General features: G+C 41.6%; 1 protein-coding gene across 1 annotated transcript in view; it reads right to left on the bottom strand.

Moving 5' to 3' along the window:
• Positions 1-23,319, bottom strand: part of TMCO1 (transmembrane and coiled-coil domains 1) — a 43,302-nt gene extending 19,983 nt beyond the window's left edge. The window contains exons 1-5 of the mRNA XM_004751442.3: positions 23,067-23,319; positions 22,594-22,671; positions 17,484-17,543; positions 6,992-7,038; positions 5,430-5,497 (exon numbers count right to left, since the gene is read on the bottom strand). Of these exons, the coding sequence (XP_004751499.1) occupies positions 5,430-5,497; positions 6,992-7,038; positions 17,484-17,543; positions 22,594-22,671; positions 23,067-23,136 (323 nt within the window). The 5' untranslated portion in view covers positions 23,137-23,319. The remainder of the gene's footprint in view (positions 1-5,429; positions 5,498-6,991; positions 7,039-17,483; positions 17,544-22,593; positions 22,672-23,066) is intronic.
• Between the last annotated feature and the right edge of the window lie 347 nt (positions 23,320-23,666).

Genomic DNA, 23,666 nt, shown 5'->3' with positions numbered 1-23,666 from the left:
ATATTTTTAAATGCACAGGGCACAAAGACCAGAACAAAAACATGAATTACAGCCGAGCAGTTGTGCTCCTTGGTATCTATCCAAAGGAGTGAAAAACTTACGTGCACAAAAGAACCTACACCCGGGTGTTTACAGCAGCTTCACTGATAATTGCCAAAACTTGGAAGTAAATCAGGTATCAATGGACAAACTGGTGCATCCAGACAATGAAATATTATTCAGTGCTACAACAAAATGGGCTATTGGCCACGAAGACATGGAGGGACTTTAAATGGATATTACTAAGTGAAAGAGGCCAATCTGAAAAGGCTATATACGCTTGCGTGAGTCAAACTATATGACTGTCTGAAAAAGGCAAAACTCTGGAGCCAGTAAAAAGATCAGTGGCTGCGGAGTTGGGGTGGGAGAGAAAGGGACGAATGGGCAGAGCTGAAGAGTTTTAAGGCCGTTCACCTACTCTGTATGATACCAAAATGGTGGCTACCTGCCATTATACATTTGTCCAAACTCACTGAATGTACACTAAGAGGGACCCCTAATGTAAGCGGTGGACTCCGGGTGGTTGGGCGCCAGCCCAGGCTCGCCAGCTCGAACAAGTGCACCACTCCCTTGGGGGAAGTTGCTAGTGGGGAAGGTCATGCATGGGGCGGAGGGTAGATGGGAAATGTCTGTACTTTTCTCTCAATTTTTCTGTAAACCTAAAACTGCTCTAAAACGATACCAAGTCTTATTAAAAAATCAAACAGCACTTGAATAAATAGTAAAACACATGAACCTCCACACCAGTATTGCAAAACAAAACAATTAAAAATCTACTGTTGCCAGTATTCTGAATAAGAAAGTTGATGAAAAGAAAACAATCTACTGAAAAACAAAGAGCAAAGAACAGTCTTCCTTCTTGCCAATAGAAGCCTTCTACAAGAAGCTTGAATATAATGAAGTTTTTCGTAACATTTTCCTCCTGAAGATACTGTATTTAACTTCTTTGAACTCCATGGCTTTGAGAAAAGGCATCTGATATTTTATCTTGTACTGATGAACTCCATAAATAGTCAGGCATTTCAATATTAGTCTAAGGCCTAAAAGTGTAATCAACAGTTGCTGAATAATCATTATACAGTATATGTTCAGATTTGGGCCTTGACTCAAGAGCTTTAAGCATGGAAAAATAAAATGGAAATACATAGGACATTGTGGACCAAATGAGACTGCTGTTCAGTGTTAGATGGTCCACGTGACGATGCTATGAAAATCCTCCAGAGAAAGCCTGTGGGGCCTCTGCTGATGATGGAAGTGCTTTGGCCCCCACATGTTCTTATATATGGCTTTGAAAACTCAGTCCTCTAGAAATTTCACAAGTATCAAAGCAGCAATACAACTATTATATTCATTTGGTCCTCATTTTTATTAGACTATCTTTACTATTTCATTATTAAGTATTTTACTCTCTTCTGGTGGGTTGGTTTTTTTTTTTTAATTTTATTTATTTATTTGACAGAGAGAATGAGACCACAAGCTGGGAGACAGACAGGGAGAAGCAGGCTCAGTGGGGAGCCAGGTGTGGGGCTGGATCCTAGGATCTTGGGATCATCACCCGAGCTGAATGCAGCTGCTCAACTGACTGAGCCACTCAGGTGCCCCTGTTCTGGTTGTTCTAAATCAACTTAGAACTAGAGAGGAGGGCCGCCTGGGTGGCTCAGTCAGTTAAGCGGCTGCCATCGGCTCAGGTCATGATCTCGGGGTCCAGGGATCGAGTCCCATATTGGGCTCTCTGCTCAGCGGAGAGTCTGCTTCTCCCTCTCCCTCTGTCTGCTGCTCTGCCTACTTGCGCTATCTCTCTGTCAAATAAATAAATAAAATTAAAAATTAAAAAAAAAAGAACTAGAGAAGAGAAGAAGGTGGCAGGGAAGACAGGATGGAGGGGAAATTTTGGAAAGAATGAGACCAAGTTATTTGTCTGATCATGTGATTATCTATCTAGAAAATTAGAGAACCAAACTAAAACATACCAGACCCTATTAGAGTTCAGCAAGATGGTCAGTTACAGAATAAAGTAACAAAAATTGGTAACCTACTTTTATACCAGTAGTAATTAGTTATATTATATTATATTAGTTATATTATATTATATTATATTATATTAGTTATTAGAGATATAAAATGCATGCAAGACTTACTTGGAAAGAAACTACAAAAGCACATAAAACGGACTTAGCAGAAACACGATGTTTCTAGATAGGAATATTTAAAATTATAAAGGTGTCTAATACTTCAAAACTAACATAAAATAAATAACATCTGAGTCAAAACTCAAATGGGATTATCTTAAAGGGAAGCTGATACACGAGTGATTCTAAAATTCACATGAAAGAATGTGTATCTCAGGAACAGTGAACAGTGTAATCAGAACACAATAGTTTGTAAACAGTAAAAAGAAATAAAGTTGGAACAGGCTGGGGTCAAAGCATGGTGACGCCAGGTTGAAGTCCAGACTCAAGTCAGGAGTCTGAGTGGCACGATGCTATGAAAGGACTTTAGAGTCAGAGAAACGAGTTATACTCTGGCTCAACGTTTACTAGCTTCACGATCTTAGGCAAGTTAAATAACTTGGAGTCTCATATTCTCATCAGTAAAACAAAGACTGTAATACTCATCTCGGAAGGCTGTTAAGATGACAAGGGCAACACACATAAAGGCCAACAGTGGCCAACACACAGCTACTATTCCATCAGGAGCAGATGCGGTTAGTAGACAATGAGTACGTGTTTGGGGATGGTCAGGTTAAAGCCGCAGTGACAGGAGGCCGCTGAAGATGGAGAGCAGCTAGGAAGCTACTGCATGCCCGAGGTCAAGGGGTAACAGCAGAGAGGAAAGGCGATGGGCTGAAGCTATGCTAAGAGCTGGTGTAGCGTGGATGAAGAGGAGAGGGAGGAGGCAAGGACAGAGGGATGGAAGGGCGGACAGATGGAGGACTCGAAGGACACAGAGAGGCGGGATACACAGAACTGTTAACTGGCGGAACCGGGGACTGACAATGTTAGAGAGAACTCGGTGCCCGGCACTGACTCTGGGACAGGGCGGAAACACAAGAAAGATGGGCTGAGAGGAAGAGACGGAGGGAAGCGACGAAGCTTTCAGTCCCAGCTGACCAGAAATGGGAGCCACGGAAAGACACACAAGTATCAGGAAGAGCGATGCTTTGGCAGAGAACATGACAGGTTCCAAGTGAGTCTCAAAAATAACGTAGAGAGAAACAAGCCTCTTTGAGGCCCAGGGACAGGCTGGTCTGAAGCCCAAGGGAGCGGCAAATACAACCGAGGTGGGGAGTTCTTGTTATAAAACTTCTCCCTCTCTCTAAAATTTCTCTCTATAATGGATCTTCAACAAGTTACAATGACCCCCACATAAAAAAGAACACTAACTTTTTAACTAGTAAATCAATATTTCTTATAGAGATATCTATTCTACTTGAAGGGAACAAGCAGCGTGAGGGCTCAGACTCTGCAAATTTTCTTTTATCTCCCAGTGTGAGGCACAAAAAAAATGGCATGCAGCTTTTCAACCCGAATAAATATTAAAAATAGTTGAAACCTATAAATATTCATGTAGTACACTCACAGAAAATTGAAAACTGGAGAGAGAAAAATCAAAGGCAGGCAAGTGAAAATGATTACTGACTCAAAGAAAGAAACATAAGAAATACATTATAATACTTTGTAGTTATGTGATTCTATGATTATAATCAAATATATTAGCTTCATTTAGTAACTGAACCAACTATGAATTCAAATCAAAACTGTATACCAAGTTCTAGTTTTAAACACAGAAAAGAATGAAAGAACTGGAAAATTCTTCTAAAAAGGTAATCTAACAAATTCCTCCTACTGTAAATAATGAACATAAGCCAAAATGATTTATTTCCATGTTTCACAACTTAGTTTACAAGTCAAGACTTCTCCCGACTTAAGCCTTATGCCAACACTCTCATCATTAAAGAAATACAGTCTTTGAAAATTAGATTTACAGTACTACCCTGTCAACAAGATGCACACAATTGTGAATTATTTTGAGAATTATTTTGTTGATAGGTTAATACTGAGATAAACCGTCTGAGTATTTATTGCTATTAGACTGTCTTATTACAAGACTCTGAGCTCTCCCAGGCTAAAATAAACTATGACCTAAGAGTCAGCAGAAGACGTTTTCATCTGGGCTGAAGCCTTTATTTATTGGATGAAGACCCTTGATTTTGGTAACTGGATTGAAGTTATCTTGATTTTGGTAACTGGATTGAAGTTATCTAAGAAAATGTCCACGTTCTCGGGAAATATACACTTTAGTAGTTATGGGGGCTCCTGACTGGCTGTCGGTTAAGCATTTGCCTTCAGTTCACATCATGATTCCAGAGCCCTGGGATTGAGCCCTGCATTGGGCTCCCTGCTTAGCACAGAGTCTGTTTCCCCTCTCCTTCTGCCACTTTCCCTCTCCCTCTGCCAATCTCTCTGCTTATGCTCTCTGTCAAATTAATGAATAAAATCTTTTTTAAAAAATTTAGTAGGGGGGGCGCCTGCGTGGCTCAGTGGGTTAAGCCTCCGCCTTTGGCTCATGTCATGATCTCAGGGTCCTGGGATCAAGCCCCACATCGGGCTCTCTGCTCAGCAGGGAGCCTGCTTCCCGCTCTCTCTCTGCCTGCCTCTCTGCCTACTTGTGATTTCTGCCAAATAAATAAATTAAAAAAAAAAATGTAGTAGGGGCGCCTGGATGGCTCAGTGGGTTAAGCCTCTGCCTTCGGCTCAGGTCATGATCTCAGGGTCCTGGGATCAAGCCCCACATCAGGCCCTCTGCTCAGCAGGGAGCCTGCTTCCCTTCCCCTCTCTCTGCCTGCCTCTCCGCCTACTTGCCTATTTGTAATCTCTGTCTGTGAAATAACTAACTAACCAAATAAATAAATAAATAAGTAGTTATGGATAAAGGGGCATGAACCCCATAACATAATCTTGAATAATACATACATAATGTATGTGTGAATAACTACATAGATGATAAGAGAAACAGAAAAAGAAAGAAAATGGAGCAAAATATTAACAATTGTGAGTATGGGTAATGAATATATTATTTTTGTAACCTTTCTATAAATTTGAAGTATCAAAATAAATTATTACCAAAAAAGCTCGAGCGGCTGGGTGGTTCAGTCACTTAAGCATCTGTCTTTGACTTAGGTCAAGATCCCAGGGTCCTGGGATCAAGTCTCCCTGCTGAGCAGGGAGCCTGTTTCTCCCTCTCCTTCTGTCCCCTGCTTGTGCTTGCTCTCTCTCGCTAGTGCCCCCCCAAATAAAGAAAATCTTTAAAAAAAAAACGTTAATTGCTCATAAATACACACATATATAGAACAACAGTTAGGTAAAACCATATTATTAAAGGATACTCACATGGAATTGAACATTCCCATTAGGGCAGTAAAACAAAAGCCAATTGCAAACATGGATTTCATTCGGACCTGTAAAGAGACCAGCACATTGTCATTTCACACTAAAGAAAACCATTACTAAGGCACACTCCAAAATTCTGGTTTCACGTCACACTGCACTCCATAGCAATAAGCTGCTTATTGGCTAACCCACCCTCCACCTCCAAGCCCTTCTCCTTGTCCCCTTCTGATGAATAGTATTGGGGTGGCCATGGGACCCAGTTCTGGTACCAGTACCGAACAGGACAAAGTTGACCAGTATCCCTTTAGGCCTTTGGCCCATTCTTCCTGCCTGGAATGAAGAACATAATGTCTGAAGATAAAGGATAAAGTACCATCAAATAACCAAACAACCATAATCTAAGAATGGCCAACCTAAGTCTTTAATAACATTACTGAGCTGCTACACCAGCCCAGGACTACCAAACCCTGGCCTTCTTGAACAAATAAAAAAAAAATCTTTATCTGTTTAAGTCATTGTTATAGTTAGGTATTCTGTTACTTGCAGCTAACTTCTTACTTAATTACAAATGTGGTAAAAGTATAAATAAATAAAAGATCATAACGACGTAAGAGTAACAATATTATCTCTGGGTGACAGGTTTTTTTTTAAAGATTTTTTTTATTATTAATTTTTTATACAATTTTATTTTTAAGTAATTTCTACACCCTATGTCCGGCTCGAACTCATGACCCTAAGATCAAGAGTCTCATGCTTTTCTGACTGAGCTAACTTGAGCTCCTGGATGACAGGTTTATCAGCAATTTTTCCTCTCTTCTTTCTATAGTTTCCAAATTTGGTCCTTAAACACTTAATAAGTAGGTCAACAGAAAAGCTATTTTCAAAAAGATGCACTTCTAAATTACAGACTTACTCAATAAGAATTGCAAGAAACAGAAGCTAATATAGCAAAGGTCTCTTAGAAAGCAAAGACAACTGTTGCACAGTTCAGATGTCCTGTGATAATCATAAAGAAATTAAATAGAAAAATTAGTCAAGCCATATAATTAGACTACATATGCCTTAGAAAAACTCTTGAACAAACTCTACTCTTTATAAATGATGACTAATGGGTAATAAAATCATTTCTCTTTACACTTTACGGTATGCCTGACGCGCAGAACAAAAGGCCTCGTGAAGAACAAAGGCAACAAGAAAGGCCGTCTGTGAGGCTCCGGCTCAGAGGCTGCGGGACACAGGTCACCCGAAAACCGAAGATTCGGCAATGACACGAGAGTAAAAGAAAACAGACTACTCCATTCGAAACATGAGGGCTAAGCTAAGCAAAAACTGTGTGAAAGGGACAAATTATGACCCCCGAGACAGCCCGAAAGGTATTCTCTCATTACTGAAATGAAGTTTAAGCCCAGGAGCATATTTTCACTTCCACCTGGCCCAGGAACACCCATGACATTAGTGGGTGAATTTCTGAAAAGGTAAGTACAGTGTATTTAATGCAAATCAGAGTCTTATTCTATAAAACTTGTTGTGGTTTACCACAATATTACACTTCAGACTCTTACCATGGACAGGTCTCTGTTGTTATTTTTCAGTTTCTCTTCCTGCCTCTCTGAAAAGAATTAACAAACTGATTAATATACACAATGCTGAGCGCAAGGCAGATGTCAAAATGTCACTGACTGGTGACTATAAAAGCACTTCTGTCTCAGGATCACTTAGTAATAACATCAGCTAAACAGCTGTGGTACTGTATACTTTATATTTGCAGAAAATGCAAATGCAGCAGAGCACCAAAATATTTTTATTTAAATAAATAAAAATCTTTAAAGATAATTAAAAATTACCTCTGGTATTAAGTGTCTTAACTATACATTAAGATACACTTTTATACTATACTGATGGAAAGTGTAAACATAATTATTGTAATTAGGCTTCAAATATGAGTTATTTATCTCTCGGGTTTTTCCCCCTCTTTCAGTTAATTCAAGAGAGCAGAGTCTAAAAGTAAAAGCCAATCAAGACAAATTTAAATTTCAGGTTCTTTCATATTACAGACTAATTACTCTAAAAATAAGCATAGGTTTTTAGTAAAGGGAATTAGAAAGCTAGAAAATTTCACATATATTTTAAGAAAGTTGTTATATACACACAATCCAAAATACTTAACAAAGTCTCAACTGTACATCAATGCCATTATTTGCTGAATCCCATCAATGCAGGGATTTCATTGTTTCCAGAAAGAAACTGAGGTTCCGCGAAGGGGAAGTGACTTGGTAGAGAACCTGTGAGCATTCCGTGGCAAAGCCAGGACAAGACTCCACGTTTCCCAACTCCCAAGCCAGTAATCTCTATGTACCCTCTACTACTGCTTTCTTTGGTCATGATTACCATCACCAGGATTAATTACTTCAACAAACACTGATTATCTACCACATTCCAGGCACTCTTCTGAGCACTGGGGATACACAAATGAACAAAAAAACACAAAAATCCCCACCTCACAGGAAGATTACAAAATAAAAATACAATATCCTCTAAAACAAAAATATATACCATGAGAATAAACTGGTTTGAGGGCAAGTAAATTTGGGCAGGTACAGGAAAGGAGGAACAAAGAGGCCTACAAGAGGGCTGGCCTGCAGAGTGGACTGCGGCTTCCCAACAGCACAGAGCGGGATGAAGACATGATCCCTTGCCCTGAACGGCTCCTGTCCAGTTTGTTCTCCAGGGAAGGGAAGAATAGGGGCAGGAGAGAGTGGGATGCTGGAGATGTATGGAACAAAATGAAGAAAAATGAATGGAGCTAAGGTCTATCCTGGTCGGGGGGAGCGCCTTTGCTATCTGGGCAGTCCTCTTACAATGTAACCAGATGTTTTCAAATTGGGGGTTGAGGGCTGGGGTATAAGATGATGAGAAGGTAAATGGGCATAAAACAACTACTGAGGGAAGGGACTACCACTACAAAATAAAAAGGTAGAGGGGATCACTGATGCTAGAGGCCTTGGCATAACCCTGACTCCCTCCTGTCTCACCCAAACACCACATCCTATTAATTATGCCTCGTAAGTATTTTTTGAAGATGTATTTATTTGAGAAAGAGAGAGAGAGAGAGGAGTGTGCATGCTCTGGGGAGTGGGGGGTGGTGGGGGGAAGGGAGAGGCAATTTCAAGCGGACTCCCTGCTGAGCAAGGAGCCTGATACGGGGCCTGATCCTAGATCAAAGATCATGACCTGAGCCAAAACCAAGAGTTGAACACTTAACTAACTGAGCCCCCCCAGGCACCCCACATACCTCATAAATACTTATGAAACCTCCCCCCCCATTACCATGTCCTTAGGATTTCTAACCACTTTACCTATATTGCTTCAAGTCTCCAAGCATCTCACTGCCTCCAAACTTGCTCCCTCAAATTCATCTTCCACAAGGCTGCCCGTCAGATCTACCTAAGACGTAAAACTGACCAAAATTATGATACTCCCCAGCTTAGAATTCTGGCATGGCCTTTCCCCCTACAAGCTCATGTTCCAGTGTCACTGACAAGTCTGATGTCTATCCCTGCAGCCTCATTTCCAATCCCTCACATGAACTGTACTGCAGAGGTTCCTGCAACACCAAAAAAACGTAAGCTGCTCTTGATGTGAAACTTTTCTCTAGATCCAGTGCCTTTGTCTATGAAGTCCTTTCTACTTGGGCGACCAACTGTCCCAGTTTTTCCAGGATTGTTCCAGTTTTAGCTCTAAAAACCACATATCCCAAGAAACTCCTCAGTCTCGACCAACTGGGATTTCTACCTAGAATATTTTATTCTGTCCCTAGCCATGCCCTTCCTGGTTAGCTAGTTCTCAACTTTTAAGTCTCAGCTCTCTGTCACCTCCTTTTTAAAATCTTGACTCCTTAGTCAATAATGTTCTACAGAATTTCCTTTTCCTTTTTTAGATTTTATTTATTTGAGAGAGAGAGAGCACAAGTAGGGGGAGCAGCAGAGGGAGAGGGAGAAGCAGGCTCCCCAGTGAGCAAGAATCTTGATGTGGGGCTCAATTCCAGGACCCTGGGATCACGACAAGAGCCAAAGGCAGACGTTTAACTGACTGAGCCACCCAGGCACCCCTATAGAGTTTTCTATAATTATGAAGATATTCTCTATCTGGGCTGGCAATAAAGTAGTCACTAATTACATGTGGCTCCCGAGCAAATAAAATATGGCCATTGTGACTGAGGAACTAAAATTTTTACTTCATTTAACTTTAATTAATTTAAAAAGCCAAATATAGCTAATGACTGCTTTACTGAACACTAGATTAGCAGTCCCTTCTTTATGCTTCCAGAATATTTTATGCATATCTTTACCATTATACTGAGTTTATACATTCTCTTGTAAAGATCTATTTAACCATCAACCCAACCAGATGGCAGGTTCCTGGAGAACAAGGAATCCTATGCCTTCTTCATCTCTGTAACCTCAGTAACTGGCATGTACTTAGTTGCTCAATATTGTGGTATGTGCTCAATATTATTTCATGAATGATTCAGCAACATAATAAAACCTGATATGAAGATACAGCATACCAAAAATCCTTTTCTAGGGAAAGAAGTCCTTTTGGGGGGGTCAGGGCGAAGGGGTAGCCCTTTATGATGAAGCTGATAGCCCGAACAGATAGAAAAAGCACAAAGAGCCTAAAAGCTGAGAGCAAACTGAGGTGACATAGTTTTTCTGAAGCTAAGTCCACAGAGAAACAATAACCGTAAGGTTATTGTTACCAGGGTAAACAATGTGTATACGGCTTAATAATAGAGCCATACAGGATTACGCTACACACCAACACTATTAAGGTTCCTGAAGAGTCTTCAATTCAAATTGTTACTAAATACCTACCATATACAAAGCAGTTTTAGTCGGTTTCAAATAATTAAAAAATAGGTTTATATTCCCTTGGTTTTGGAGGAGGTGACAGATACAAGTATCTTTGATGCTTGCTTTCACACCTACCCATCTCTGATAAATCCGGGGCACGGCACTATCAGCTGCACAGGACTGAGTCCGATGGGACAGCAGAAGCCGCTAAGACTAGTTCTCAGCACAGGGATTTCACTCATGGACAATTAACAGCTGATTATGTCTGAGGCTACCTGGAAGGTCTATGTTATATACTCTAGTGACTCCACTTTTCACTAGGGACCATTTCCGACAGAAGAGAACAAAAAGATAGTATATAAAAAGGTAAAGTTGATTTTTAAAAAGATGCTTCTGTAGAGAAAAGGGACAAAAAGAAGAAACAGAATAAAGAAACAACAAACTAAGGGACGCCTGGGTGGCTCAGTGGGTTGGGCCGCTGCCTTCGGCTCAGGTCATGATCTCAGGGTCCTGGGATCGAGTCCCGCATCGGGCTCTCTGCTCAGCAGGGAGCCTGCTTCCCTCTCTCTCTCTGCCTGCCTCTCCATCTACTTGTGATTTCTCTCTGTCAAATAAATAAATAAATAAAATCTTTAAAAAAAAAAAAAAAAGAAACAACAAACTAAACAAATATACACATATATATATATATATATATTTTTTAAGATTTTTATTTATTTATTTTGAGAGAGAGAGAGACAGAGTGAGAGAGAGCATGAGAGGGGAGGTCAGAGGGAGAAGAAGACTCCCCATGGAGCTGGGAGCCCAATGTGGGACTTGATCCCACGATTCTGGGACCATGACCTGAGCCGAAGGCAGTTGCTTAACCAACTGAGCTACGCAGGTGCCCCCTAAACAAATATATTTAACAGGGAAACATCATACATGCAAAATTTCATCTGAAATGAACCTGATCTGTCTGTGGGTAGAAAATGCGAAGATGCCTCAAGAAGCATAAACATAAAAACAAAGAAGTTAAATTCAAATGTCCAGGACAAAAACAAAACAAAAACAATTATTCCTAAGAATAAAATTCTTATGTTCCATTTTGGGTTAGATAAATTTATGAAGACTAGCCTGTCAACACAGTCATGTAATACATGAAGGGCACCTGGGTGGCTCAATTGTTAAGCTTCTCCCTTTGGCTCAGGTCATGATCCCAGGGCCTTAGTATCGAGCCCCATATTGGGCTCTCTGCTCAGCGGGAAGCCTGCTTCTCCCTCTCCAACTCCCCCTGCTCATGTTCCTTCTCTTGTATTCTCTCTCTCTGTGTCAAATAAATAAATAAAATCTTTGAAAAAAAAGGAGGCTGTATTGTTTGTAGTTATGGGAATCAACTAGTAGCAATGATAGCATCTATTCTGACCACAGAATGAACAGACAGTAGCCAATCCACTATACATTTTAATTTGACAATATTAGGCTGTGTGCAACAAGATAACATAATTTATTTAAGAAAGGAACACTTCCTCATTTACCTTAGTCAATAATAAGTGTCTTTTCTGTCAAAGAATGGAAATCAATATAGGAGGCAACCGGTTGGTCAAATCCAACCAACAGTTTGGGACATGGTGAACATTTTTAAATAACAGAGAGAAGGTCAAAATAGCAGGTGCCATTCTATAGATTAAAAGAATTAGATATACCATGGGAGTTCTACATTCTGAGTTGTCTTGAATGAAAACCAATTAATAATATAACCTTGAAATTTCACATAGATTTGGTAATGGAGAGGAAGCAAAATTTAAACTAAATGCCTGAGGAAGTCTTCTTTTATGGAAAATCCAAACAGGATAAAGGCCTAGAGTGAATATATAAATTCAGGGACCAAAATAAATTAAATTTCAAAAATTTCCTCCCATATCTCTAGGTCACGAAGAAAAAAGATATCCATCCCAGCTCTGTCAAGCTTCTGAATGCCTGCCCTCCCTTCCCCAGCCGTCTGAGGGTATTGGCTTCCCACCAGAGTCCTTGCTGAGGGTCAGCCTTTCAAAGATTCCCATCACCCCCACCCTGCACTACCAACCTAGCAGGCAGCCAATCCCTGTGCCTTCTCATGACCCACGGTGTAAAGAGACGAGCTGAGCCAACCAGATTCCTTCGCTCAGAAATTTAAACCAGAAAACCAGGAATAGTAAATCAATTAACTGTGGGAGCAGAAACAGAAAAATTATAATATAGCACTGGCTCTCAAACTTCAGTTTGTCTAAGAATCTGGGAAGCCTGTTAAAAACAGCAGACTCCTCGGTCCCAGAGATCCTGACTCAGTAGTCTGGGAGGAAGATGCAGAGCTCTTTACTCATACAGTACTGACGCAGGGGGTCTACAGAGCACATCGTGAGTAAGACTGATTTAGGCAGAACCCTAGGACACAAGCCAAAGTTAGGTGTAGGCACAGCCTAAATGCCAGAAAAACACTACAGAGCAAGTGGGAGAAGCTGAACAGAAAGAGAGAGAAGGACATATCAATAATGCAGCCTTGGGGGCACCTGGGGGGCTCAGCTGGTCAAGCAAAGCTCAGGTTATGATCTCAGGGTCGTGAGACTGAACCCCATATCAGGCTCCATGCTAGGCATGGAGACTGCTTAAGAGTCTCTCCCTCTCCCTCTGCCCCTCCAGCACCTCTCCCCCTCTCTAAAAAATAACAATAGTGCAGCCTTAAAAACACTGGAGCCCACTGTCTCACTTCATCTCAGGGCTTGCTAAGCCTTCCAGACGGGCTTTAATACAGTTCCTGCCTTCCTGTAACCGACTACTTCAGTGTTTTCTGAGTTTGGGATCCCATACGTTCGGCAAATAAATCCCCCAATACTTGAGGTATTAGGGGATTTATTATCTATGTAGCCAAAAGAACTAAATAAAATTCATATATCAAAAGTAAATTTGTTTCCCTTCTGTGGGAAATGTAGGGGAAGAGGGAAATGTAAAACAGCCAAAACATCTACCCCTGAAATTAAGAATGGGGAACCTAGGGGGCCCTGCGTGGCTCAGTCAGTTATACGCTGCATCGGGCACCCTGCTCAGTGGGGATCCTGCTTCTCCCTCTCCCTCTGCCCCTCCCTCCCCATGCTGTCTCTCATATTCTGTCTTTCAGATAAAAATAGATAAAATCTTAAAAAAAAAATAAAAGAATGGGAACATAAGGGGGGCCCTGGTGGCTCAGTCAGTTAAGCGTCTGACTTGATGTCAGCTCGGAACATGATCTCAGGGTCCTGAGATCGAGCCTCACAATGACAAGGTCTGTGCTCAGCAGGGAACCTGCCCGAGATTCTCTCTCTCCCTCTCCCTCTGCCCCTCCCCTGAGGTGCACACCCTCTCTCTCTCAAATAATAAATGTAACTTTTAAAAAAACTGGTGAACCTAAGGTCTTTAGTTCAAATGTAAGACATTTCAGCCTTTTCTTTTTTTTTTTTTTTTAAAGATTTTATTTATTTATTTGAGAGAGAGAGAGATCACAAGTAGGCAGACAGGCAGGCAGAGCAAGAGGGGAAAGAGGCCCCCCGCTGAGCAGAGAGCCCGATGCGGGGCTCCATCCCAGGAACCTCTGAATTAATGGTTCTACCCAAGACTATGATCCAAGAGCTTCACCTAGTAAAATCAGTGGCATTTTGCTTCTCTGAAACCTTATCATTGTGCTGCGCACCCTCCTCATACTGAAAACTTGCTTTTTTCAGTGCAGCACAGTCACCATCCACAGCACCCCCCAACTACTGTCTGTATTCTTGTAAAGCTCAAGTAGGGACCTGAGGAAAGGGAAAGTAAGGGTTGCATAGTAACAAAACTGTGATAGAGTCAATTCACAGAAATATACTGAATCGGTCGTGTAAAGTTGCCAGAGGTGAACAGCAAATGTGACTCTCTGCTTATCAGCAGCTAGTCCAAAGGGTTCAAGCTAAGTCCACAAAATCAAAGTAAATGAATAATTTATGAGAATCACTGCTTTTCTCCCCCTTCCTTCCTTCCTTTCATTAAGATTTTACTCTTTTTAAGTCATCTCTATACCCAACATGGGGCTCAAACTTTCAACCCCAAGATCAAAGGGTTGCACACTCTGCCAACTGAGGCAACCAGTCGCCCCTAACATTGTTTTTCTTGACACTGAAAACTATTAGGAAGTTTCCATAACTGCTCATCAAGAGACACTGTGATGTTGTAATGTTCTCAAAAGTATTCCACAGTAGTAGTACAATAAACTGTATCTGGCTGGGTTTTCCACAACGTGCCCAACAGTACAAATGTTAAGGTGAAATGGCGTAGAAGCAATCTTTAGGGAGTCCAAAATAACGCAGTTTAGGTTTATAGATTTCTGATGGTTTGGCTTAATCTCAGAGTAAAATTTACAAATCTAGAGCATGGATAGATTGTCTTTTAAACAACTTCGCATGAACATTACACCTTTTAACTCCTAATAAGACAATGATAACCAACACTTCACAGGTGTTATTTCTCTTAACTTCTGATACTTTTTGGTGAGCAAAAAGTTCAAGGTTGCATTCCATGCTAAAGTTAATTTACATTTTAGACAGTTTGTGTTGTCAACTTAAGGGCAGAGAGCAATCTGCCTTCCATTTTTGTATCTTTCCTATCCTTTGGAGCAAAGCTACTCGATAGAATGATTCTGTGTTCAATGTCTTCACTTCCTCACTGTGCATTCATTTTCTCCTCACCTAGACAACTGGCTTCTGTCCCCCATCACGCCCCTGAAATCATTCTTGCTACATCACTAACAATAACTTTCATTTCCATTTGCCTCTTAGACATTTAACACCTTAGATCCTCTCTATCCTCTGAAGCTCATCCCTCAGCTACGATGGCAAACGCTTTCCGACTTCTCTGGTAATACTTCTGCAGGGTTCCACTTCTGCTCCCTCTGTTTCCTCAGCCCTTTCCTTTTCTTACTTTATATGGTCTCCTCTGTGTGGGAACTCAATTACTACTTGAAAGTATACGATTCTAAAATCTGTTTATAGCCTTTAATCCCTCTGCTAGCTCAGAAACCACATATCCAACTGTGTACCAAGTATTTTCACCTACTGTCACACAGGCATTTCAAATCCAGTACGTTCAAACCTGAAATTATCCTCTCTTTTCTTCCCCATCCCAATTTGCTACTCCTCCAATTTTTCCAAATCAGAAATATGGACTTCTTTGTAGACTCATACCTCTCTCCACATGCCACATCGAAACAGTCATCAAGTCCTATTACTCCTACTTCTGTTCCATTACCACCGCCTCTACTTAAGTTCAGATTCTTGCCATTTTTGCATCTGAGATTTTTAAAAAGTCTCATGACCTCCTGCCTCCAGAATGATCCCTTCTCCCATTTATCTCCAAACTACTGCCAGAGTTGTCTTCCTTAAAATCTGATGTCAATCTCTGCTTAAATCCTTTAATGGATATGGAAAGATGCAAAGTCTTCTGGATACAAGTTAAACTCATTACCTTAGTTTGATTTATAAAGATCTTCAGGAACAGACTCTACTTATTTCTCTAGCCTCATCTGTCTACACTTTATACATCCCTTCTTTCATCAGTTACACTAAACTATTTATAGCTTCAGGAACATACCTTGCTATTTGATTCCTCTAGAGTTTGGAGATGGCTATCCTTCTGCCTAGGATGAACAGGGCTTAAAATTGGAGGTTAAAGTTACAAATGACCAGGGCCAAACCCCTTCTCTACCACTAACTTCATCGCATCTACCACTGAATGACTGACCGAGGGAAAATGACTTAACTCAAGCTTCATGCTTCTCATCTATAAAATGAAGTAACACTCTTCACTACTACATACAACTGACTGTTAAGAGAATCTTAAAACATATAAAGTGTTTACCTCAGTATGTTGCATATGGTAAGTGCTCAATAAATTCTGACTGCTACTTTATTTGTATTTTTAAGTTATTCACATTGCAGCTTCAAGATTCAATGAAAACATTATCTCTCTTTTTTTAAAAAAGATTTTATTTATTTATTTGACGGAGAGAGATCACAAGTAGGCAGAGAGGCAGGCAGAGACAGAGAGGAAAAAGCAGGTTCCCTGCTGAGCAGAGAGCCCGATGTGGGGCTCAATCCTAGGACCCTGAGATCATGACCTGAGCCGAAGGCAGAGGCTTAACCCACTGAGCCACCCAGGTGCCCTGAAAACGTTATCTCTTCAAGAAAACCTAATCCCCTAGTTTTGTTTAGATATCCTTTCTCTTTACTTTTTGAAAACTCAGAATATCTCTCTACAAACAACCTTACCATACTGCACTGGTTTGTCTTCCCCTCTCTAGACAGACTTTCTAAGAGAATTGTTTCTACCTTGTTTCCTTACGACCCATCAGAGCAACTGACACAGAGAACACATACAGTAGCATGCTGCCGCAGAACTAAACGAGCAGGCCACTTAGAAAACATGGGAAACACTAAATTCAAAAGTTTTGTTCAGAACAGGATAGTGGCATAGTCCAGGCTGGTAGAATTCTTTCCTAGGATATAATGGCAGTGACCTATGCAGAGACATAGTTTCTGAACAAAACACACAGTTTCATATTTTTTTCCTAATTTCAGAATCAGGAAGCATCACAAAGTACAAATATAAATCATATCTAATCATTTATAAATTGTCTTTTTGGAACAGAATTACATTCTGTAATTAAGCTCTAAATTACACTGAAAAACCAAAAACATATCATTACTTTTCAGACCAGATAAAAATTACTCAGCAGTAAATTTCCTACCCCCTGGAGGATTTCCATCACCAGTCAAATCTCAGTAAGGAAGCCATGGCAACAACACAAGTAACTCAGACTTAACTGGAAATAATCAACACAGATATAAAAAAAAAAAAAAAACTTTTACAAATTATGCCAAGAACCCTCGGCCAAATTCAAAGCCACAAATGTCAGCATTGTTCTACTAAAACTAAAATTTCAAAAGCTAAGAGGAAACAGTAGCAACTGCTTGATTTTACCCTCAAAATGGACAAGAGAAAATCAGGTTCGATAATGTATGCAAGTGCTCTCTGTAAACCACAAAATTATACAAACACATGAGTCACCACTGTTATTAACTTTATTATATTTTCATCACCTAAGAATTTTTTTCCAATTTAAAATTTTCCAAATTTCCTAAACTTATTTTTTCTACATTTTGTGTATACCAATAATTCATCTTACCTATTTTCTTTTTTTGTTGTCGACCAGCTGACTCTGTTATTGTTTCCTTCTTCTTTTCCACTGTAAACAGAGCAACACAGTAAAAATTAATTATGTATTATACTAAAGAAATGAAGGCTGCTTTATCACAGTTGAGCCAATGAAAGAAGCTCACAAGAAAGTTACACGCTGCCTTTGATTATGGTTATGAGCAAGTTAACTGATCTGCTCCCACACCTGCTGACAGGAGAAGGCAGACACAACAATCTAAGACCAAGACAACAATACTGGAAGCATCATCAACCAAACACTCATAAAGGATTGCATAAGGACACAATAATAATAACTAATGGAACATAATAAAAACTAAAATGGCTTTCAGACCATCAGCTGAGGGTGACTGCCGTAGGTTGAGTCTAAGTACGATTTTCAAATTCTGTTCTCTCAGATAACTATGGTTAATTATAGTACCAATCTCATACTCAGTATAAAAGGTAGGAATTCATTTATTCAGTTATGGTTCCTAAGTAATGAGCGCTGTTCTAGGCAGATGAAAAGATAAACGTGATTCTTGCCCTCTAAAGAGTATCTAGTAAGGGGGAATAACTGAGTAACAATTACAATACTGAAAACTGGCAAGACAGACATATGCATTAGGAAAGGGAGATCAACAGAGTCAAAAAGCTAAAACTGGGGCATCTGAATGGCTCAGTCAGCAGAGCATGTGACTCTCGATCTCGGAATTGTGAGTCTGAGCCCCACAGAGGGCACAGAGATTACTTAAACAGACAGAAAAAGCTAAGACCAACTTCTTTGTATGCATTTCAATTAATATGATGATAGAGTAAAAATAACCTTTTAAAGAGAAATAATTAATATATTTGTATTTTACATTTACTATCTTTGATCTATATACCTATCATAGTCCACCTATGAAAGGACCAAGAATAGGAATGTCAAAAATTACCTTTACTTATTTACTTTCTTTGTTCCATATAGTATCTTAGCATACTTCACCAGCAAACAGTACAGTACATGTGTTACTTCTAAAAGTTGCATTAAAGAGAATTGGCAGGTAAGACTTTTTCTCTTGGAATGTTAATTACGCTACCTGAATTCTAAAATTGGTATTACTACTTTAATAAAGAGATGTAAAACTCGATTTGACTCCAATAGTACAAGTGAAACAGTAAGATGCTGACTAAAATAAGTGTGTGTGTGTTTGTTTGTGGTTTCAATATATGCACTCGTGTCTAAGTACATGTATTCTTTTATGTAAATGAAAAGATAAAGCATGACATATATCTATGGGGAAGAAAGAGATTTAGAGTGAAACTACTAGTATGAGATCATAAAAGGAAATTAAGTCAAATTCTACAAGGTGTTACCAAAATAACAATTTTTTTTAAGATTTTATTTATTTGACAGAGAGAGAGATCACACGTAGACAGAGAGACAGGCAGAGAGAGAAAGAGAAGCAGGCTCCCCGCTGAACAGAGAGCATGATGCGGAGCTCAATCCCAGGACCCCAAGACCATGACCCGAGCCGAAGGCAGAGGCTTAACCCACTGAGCCACCCAGGCACCCCCAAAATAACATTTTAAAAAACGAAAGGACAGAGATGCTTGGGTGGCTCAGCCAGTTAAGCGTCTGCCTTTGGCTCAAGTCATGATCCCAGGGTCCTGGGATCAAGTCACCGCACAGGGCCTTGTTGCTCAGTAGTGAGCCTGCTTCTCCCTCTGTTTGCCACTCTCCCTGCTTGTACTGTCTCCCTCTCTGACAAATAAATAAATAAAATAAAATAAATAAAAATAAAAAACAAAATGGACAGAAAACATTGAATGTTTTACTCTTTATCATCACTATTAGCCAAAGAAACAAAAAATATTTCTTTCCCTCCCCAGAAGGACCACAACATAACTTAGCACTTCCCCATAAGTGCATAAAAAACAAGAAGGCTAGAGAACAGAAACTAAGATGGTACTGTGAACATTAACCTGGTCTTCTAGGGGACTGGGCTGAGACTAGATCACCATGCTCTAAGGAGACATCTATGGATAAAGCAGGGCCCAGAGTAGAAGATCTGACCCTTCTGAAAGACTAAATAAGCTTTTGAGAGCTAAAGAATGAGCAGGAGTTTGCTAGACCAAAAGAGAAAGGAAAGTTATTCTAGTTAGAAGGAAGAGCAGATAATGTCTAGACGCACGGCAGAAATAAGGAAGACTAGCCCAGAGGATGGGAAAAGGGCCCGAGCTGCTAGAGAATAGAAAGCCAGGGATACAGGATGTAGTTGCAGGGGAAGAGAAGATGCATCCAACCACACTGGACTTTACAAGCCCCGCCTTTCTCCTAAAAGCAATGGGGAAAAACACAGTATTTTGAGAAGGGCATGTAACATGATAAGATCTGTGTCTTGAAAAAATTACTTGGGCTGCCCTGTAGAGAAGAAATCCGAGTGGCTGCAGGGAGACCAATGAGGAGGCTATCGCAGTAGATCACAGGAAACATGACAGTTTAGACTAGGTGGTGGCGGCAGAACTGGAGGGATGTGGAGAGATCGCAAACTTCCCCAGAGGAGAACAGTAACAGGGCTTGAGGGTGGACTGCACACACAGGGTGAAAGAAGAAAGTATTCAAGTCACCAAGTATTTATTAAACTTTTACTGCGTGCCAGTCACTGTTCTAGGTACAAAGACTATATCAGAACAACAACAAAAACGCTCTCCTAGCGGGGGGAGATAAACAATAAACAGTAACACAATACACAAATAGATCCTGTAATATATTAGAAAGTGACAAAAGTCATGGGGTGGGGAGGGGGGATGAGAGCGAGGTCTAGGAGACCAGGAGCAGCAGCGGTGGAGATGGGCAGGCTGCAGTTTGAAAAAGGGTGGCCAAGTTAAGGCTCACAGAAGTAAACTTTGAACAAAGATTTGAAGAAGGTCTGAGGGTTAACTAAGCAGACATCATAGAGAATATTCCAGGCAGAGGAACAAGCAGTAGAAGACTCTGAGCACTGGAGTGTGGCTGAGGCACAGCAAGGAACTGCAGGGTCAGTGTGGTTGAAGCCGAGTGTGTGAGAGGGGAAGAGCATCAGAACTATAACGGGGGAGGCTCCGCAGGCCACTGAAAGAACTTTGGCTGTTCTTGAGTAAAACTGGGACACCATCACAGGGTTATGAGCAGGAAGGGGACATGATCTAACAGGCTCTAAAAAGGATTATTCTGGGTGCCTGGGTGGTTCAGTTATTGGAGTATCTGACTCTGGATATCAGCTCAGGTCTTGATCTCAGGGTCCTGAGTTCAAGTCCTGCACTGGGTTCCACACTGGATGTGGAACCTACTTTTTTTTTTTTTTAAGATTTTATTTATTTATTTGTCAAAGAGAGAGAGGGAGAGAGCTAGTGAGCACAGGCAGACAGAGTGGTAGGCAGAGGCAGAGGGAGAAGCAGGCCCCCTGCCAAGCAAGGAGCCTGATGTGGGACTCCATCCCATGCCGCTGGGATCATGACCTGAGCTGAAGGCAGCCGCTTAACGAACTGAGCCACCCAGGAGTCCCTGGAACCTACTTTAAAAAAAAAAAAAAAAGAATTATTCTGGCTGTTATCTTGGGAGCGGACTATAGGGAAACAGGAACACTTATTGAAGGTTGCTACAATAATTCATGCAAAGGATGGAGGTAATTATCAAAGGAAATGATGGAAAATCAGACTCTGGATATGTCTGAAGGCAGCCCAAAAGTATTAGACGCAGAGTGTGACAGAAGACTTAAAGATAACGGCACAAGGATTATGACCTGAGCAAGTAGAGAGATAGACTTGCCATTGACCAAGATCCTGAAAAGTACAAATGAAGCAGTCTTTTTTTTTTTTTTTAAAGATTTTATTTATTTATTTGACAGAATGAGAGATCACAAGTAGGAAGAGAGAGAGGAGGAAGCAGGCTCCCTGCTGAGCAAAGAGCCCGACGTGGGGCTCAAGCCCAGGAACCTGAGACCAGGACCTAAGCCGAAGGCAGAGACTTAACCCACTGAGTCACCCAGGCGCCCCCAAATGAAGCAGTCTTAAGTGAGGATAAAGTATTCAATTTGAACATACTGGGTTTGAAATGTATACTCAACATTACAGTATAACTGACAAATTGATACATGAATCTTTATTTGAGCATAGCTGACACACAATGTTAATTTCAGGAGTACAACATAGTGATTCAACTCCTTACACATTATGCTCACCACAAGTGTAGCTACCATCGCTCACGATACAATGTTATTTCCAGGATATATGGATCTTGCATTAAGGAGAGAGTGCTAGGGATATAAATTTGGGGGCCACTGCCAAATAGAGTACATGATTGAATTCACTAAGAGAGTGAGCGTAGGGTGATAAAAACAAATTTGGGGTGCCCAACAAGAGGCTGAGAAGAGGAACCAGCAAGGAAACAGCAAAAGAATGATGGGCAAGGGGCGTCGGGGTTGCTCCGTCAGTTAAGAGTCTGACTCTTGATTTCGGCTCAGGTCAGAGTGGAGGGATCAAGACCCATCTCAGGCCTTATGCTGGGCATGGAGCCTGCTTAAGATTCTTTCTCGTGCTCCCTCTGCCTTTCCCCAAACCCCCCCACTTACTCTTAAAAAAAAAAAAAAAAAGACCTGCAAGGTAAGAGTAAAACCAAGAGAGTGTGGCGTCCTGAAAGCCAAGTGAGAAAGTGTATCAGGGTTTCCGGCTTGCACTATGAGAAGCATGGAGGTACTATTTGTCAGGTAGAGAAATACCAGAGGAGGATCGGGTTTGTGAAGGTGAAGATAAGGAGCTTGGATTTTAATATGTTGAGGTGACTTATCCACACACGGGGCTTCCCTGGCCCCTCACAACTGAATGGGATCTCTTCTTTAGAACCACCACAGCACCTAACTCGCACTTCTCGTGTCCCTGGCTCCACTGCCACGTGTATTATGCATTGTGCATAAAAATATCCAACGCTGCATATACCTCTACATAACCAATTCAAATCGGATTCATCTCCGTGTTCCCATAAAGTTTTTGCATCAGCTGGTGCGAAAACACTTACTGTAAACATGCATTCCATACACCTGATGTGTTGAACTCTATCTGAAGGATGCTGCCATACTCACGTTTTTTACTCTGTTTTTCCACCTCCGCTTTCAGTCTCTTGTACTTGTCCGTCCTGTAAACCAGGACCCAGGTTATACCTGAAACATCAAAAGCAGCATGCTCACAGAAAAATGTCTGCGAGGGTCACGGCAAACTCACTGGTGGTGATGGCTGGGTAAGGAGGGATTTCGACTTTTTGCTTTATATTCACCAGCAGTGAACTCTTTTCCAAACGTTAAGACAACGGACTCTTCAACCAAAGTAACGGAGACCCGAGATGAAGGGGTCTCCACAAATACGCAAGCGAAATCGACCCCCAACCGAATTCCACGGTGCCTCACCCGCTCCTGCGCCCCAGCGCTCCCCCGCCCCCGGCTCAACCCCAAGCAAGCAAGGCTCGCGACCACTCCCTCCGTGGCGCGAGGGTCCCCAGGCCCAGGATCCTTCCCGTGGGGGCTGGCTGATGAAACGTCAGAGAAGCAGCCGCTCTCACCCTCGGCGAGAAGGGCCGTGCACACGGAAATGAAGACGATGAGCAGCGTGTCCGCGAACATGGTGCTCATCTCGCACTCTCCTCTCTGCACTCCCACCCGCCAGGGGGGAAGCGCTCGAGAGTCTGCAAAAATTCAACGACAACGACTTCCCTGGATTTCTGGGCCACCGAGTAAACCTCTCTGACAGACTAGAGTCACACTTCCGCTTCCGGGGCACAGCGCCGGAAGGGCTACTTCCGGAGAGACGCGTGGCCCGGCGAATCCGGCGAGAACCCAGCGGGCTTGGGGGCTGGGGCTCAGGCCGAATCTCGCGAGAGCTGGGACTGGCGCTTCCGCGGCGGAACTACGATGACGGGACTTCGCCTGGCGGTGCTTACCCGAGGGGCTGGGTCGTGGCCGCTCTTCGTCTCGACCGAAATGCCCTTGGGTGCACTCGGCTGCGCTTCTGCTTCAGCCCTACCTCTGAAGCCGTTTAGGTAGTTTACTGAACGCCACGGATTTGGACCTGGGGCGCGGGCTCGAAGGAACTCCCGCCCTAGCGAAGGAGAGACACTTGTACTTATGGTGTGGTTAGGGTTTTACTGGCGGTATGGCCAGAG

The sequence above is a fragment of the Mustela putorius genome, unplaced genomic scaffold (genome assembly GCF_011764305.1).
Source record: "Mustela putorius furo isolate JIRA1106 unplaced genomic scaffold, ASM1176430v1.1 tig00000508_pilon_pilon_pilon, whole genome shotgun sequence".
NCBI lineage: Eukaryota > Metazoa > Chordata > Mammalia > Carnivora > Mustelidae > Mustela > Mustela putorius.
The sequence above is the reverse complement of the archived record's forward strand: the minus strand, read 5'-3'. Positions and strand labels throughout refer to the sequence as shown.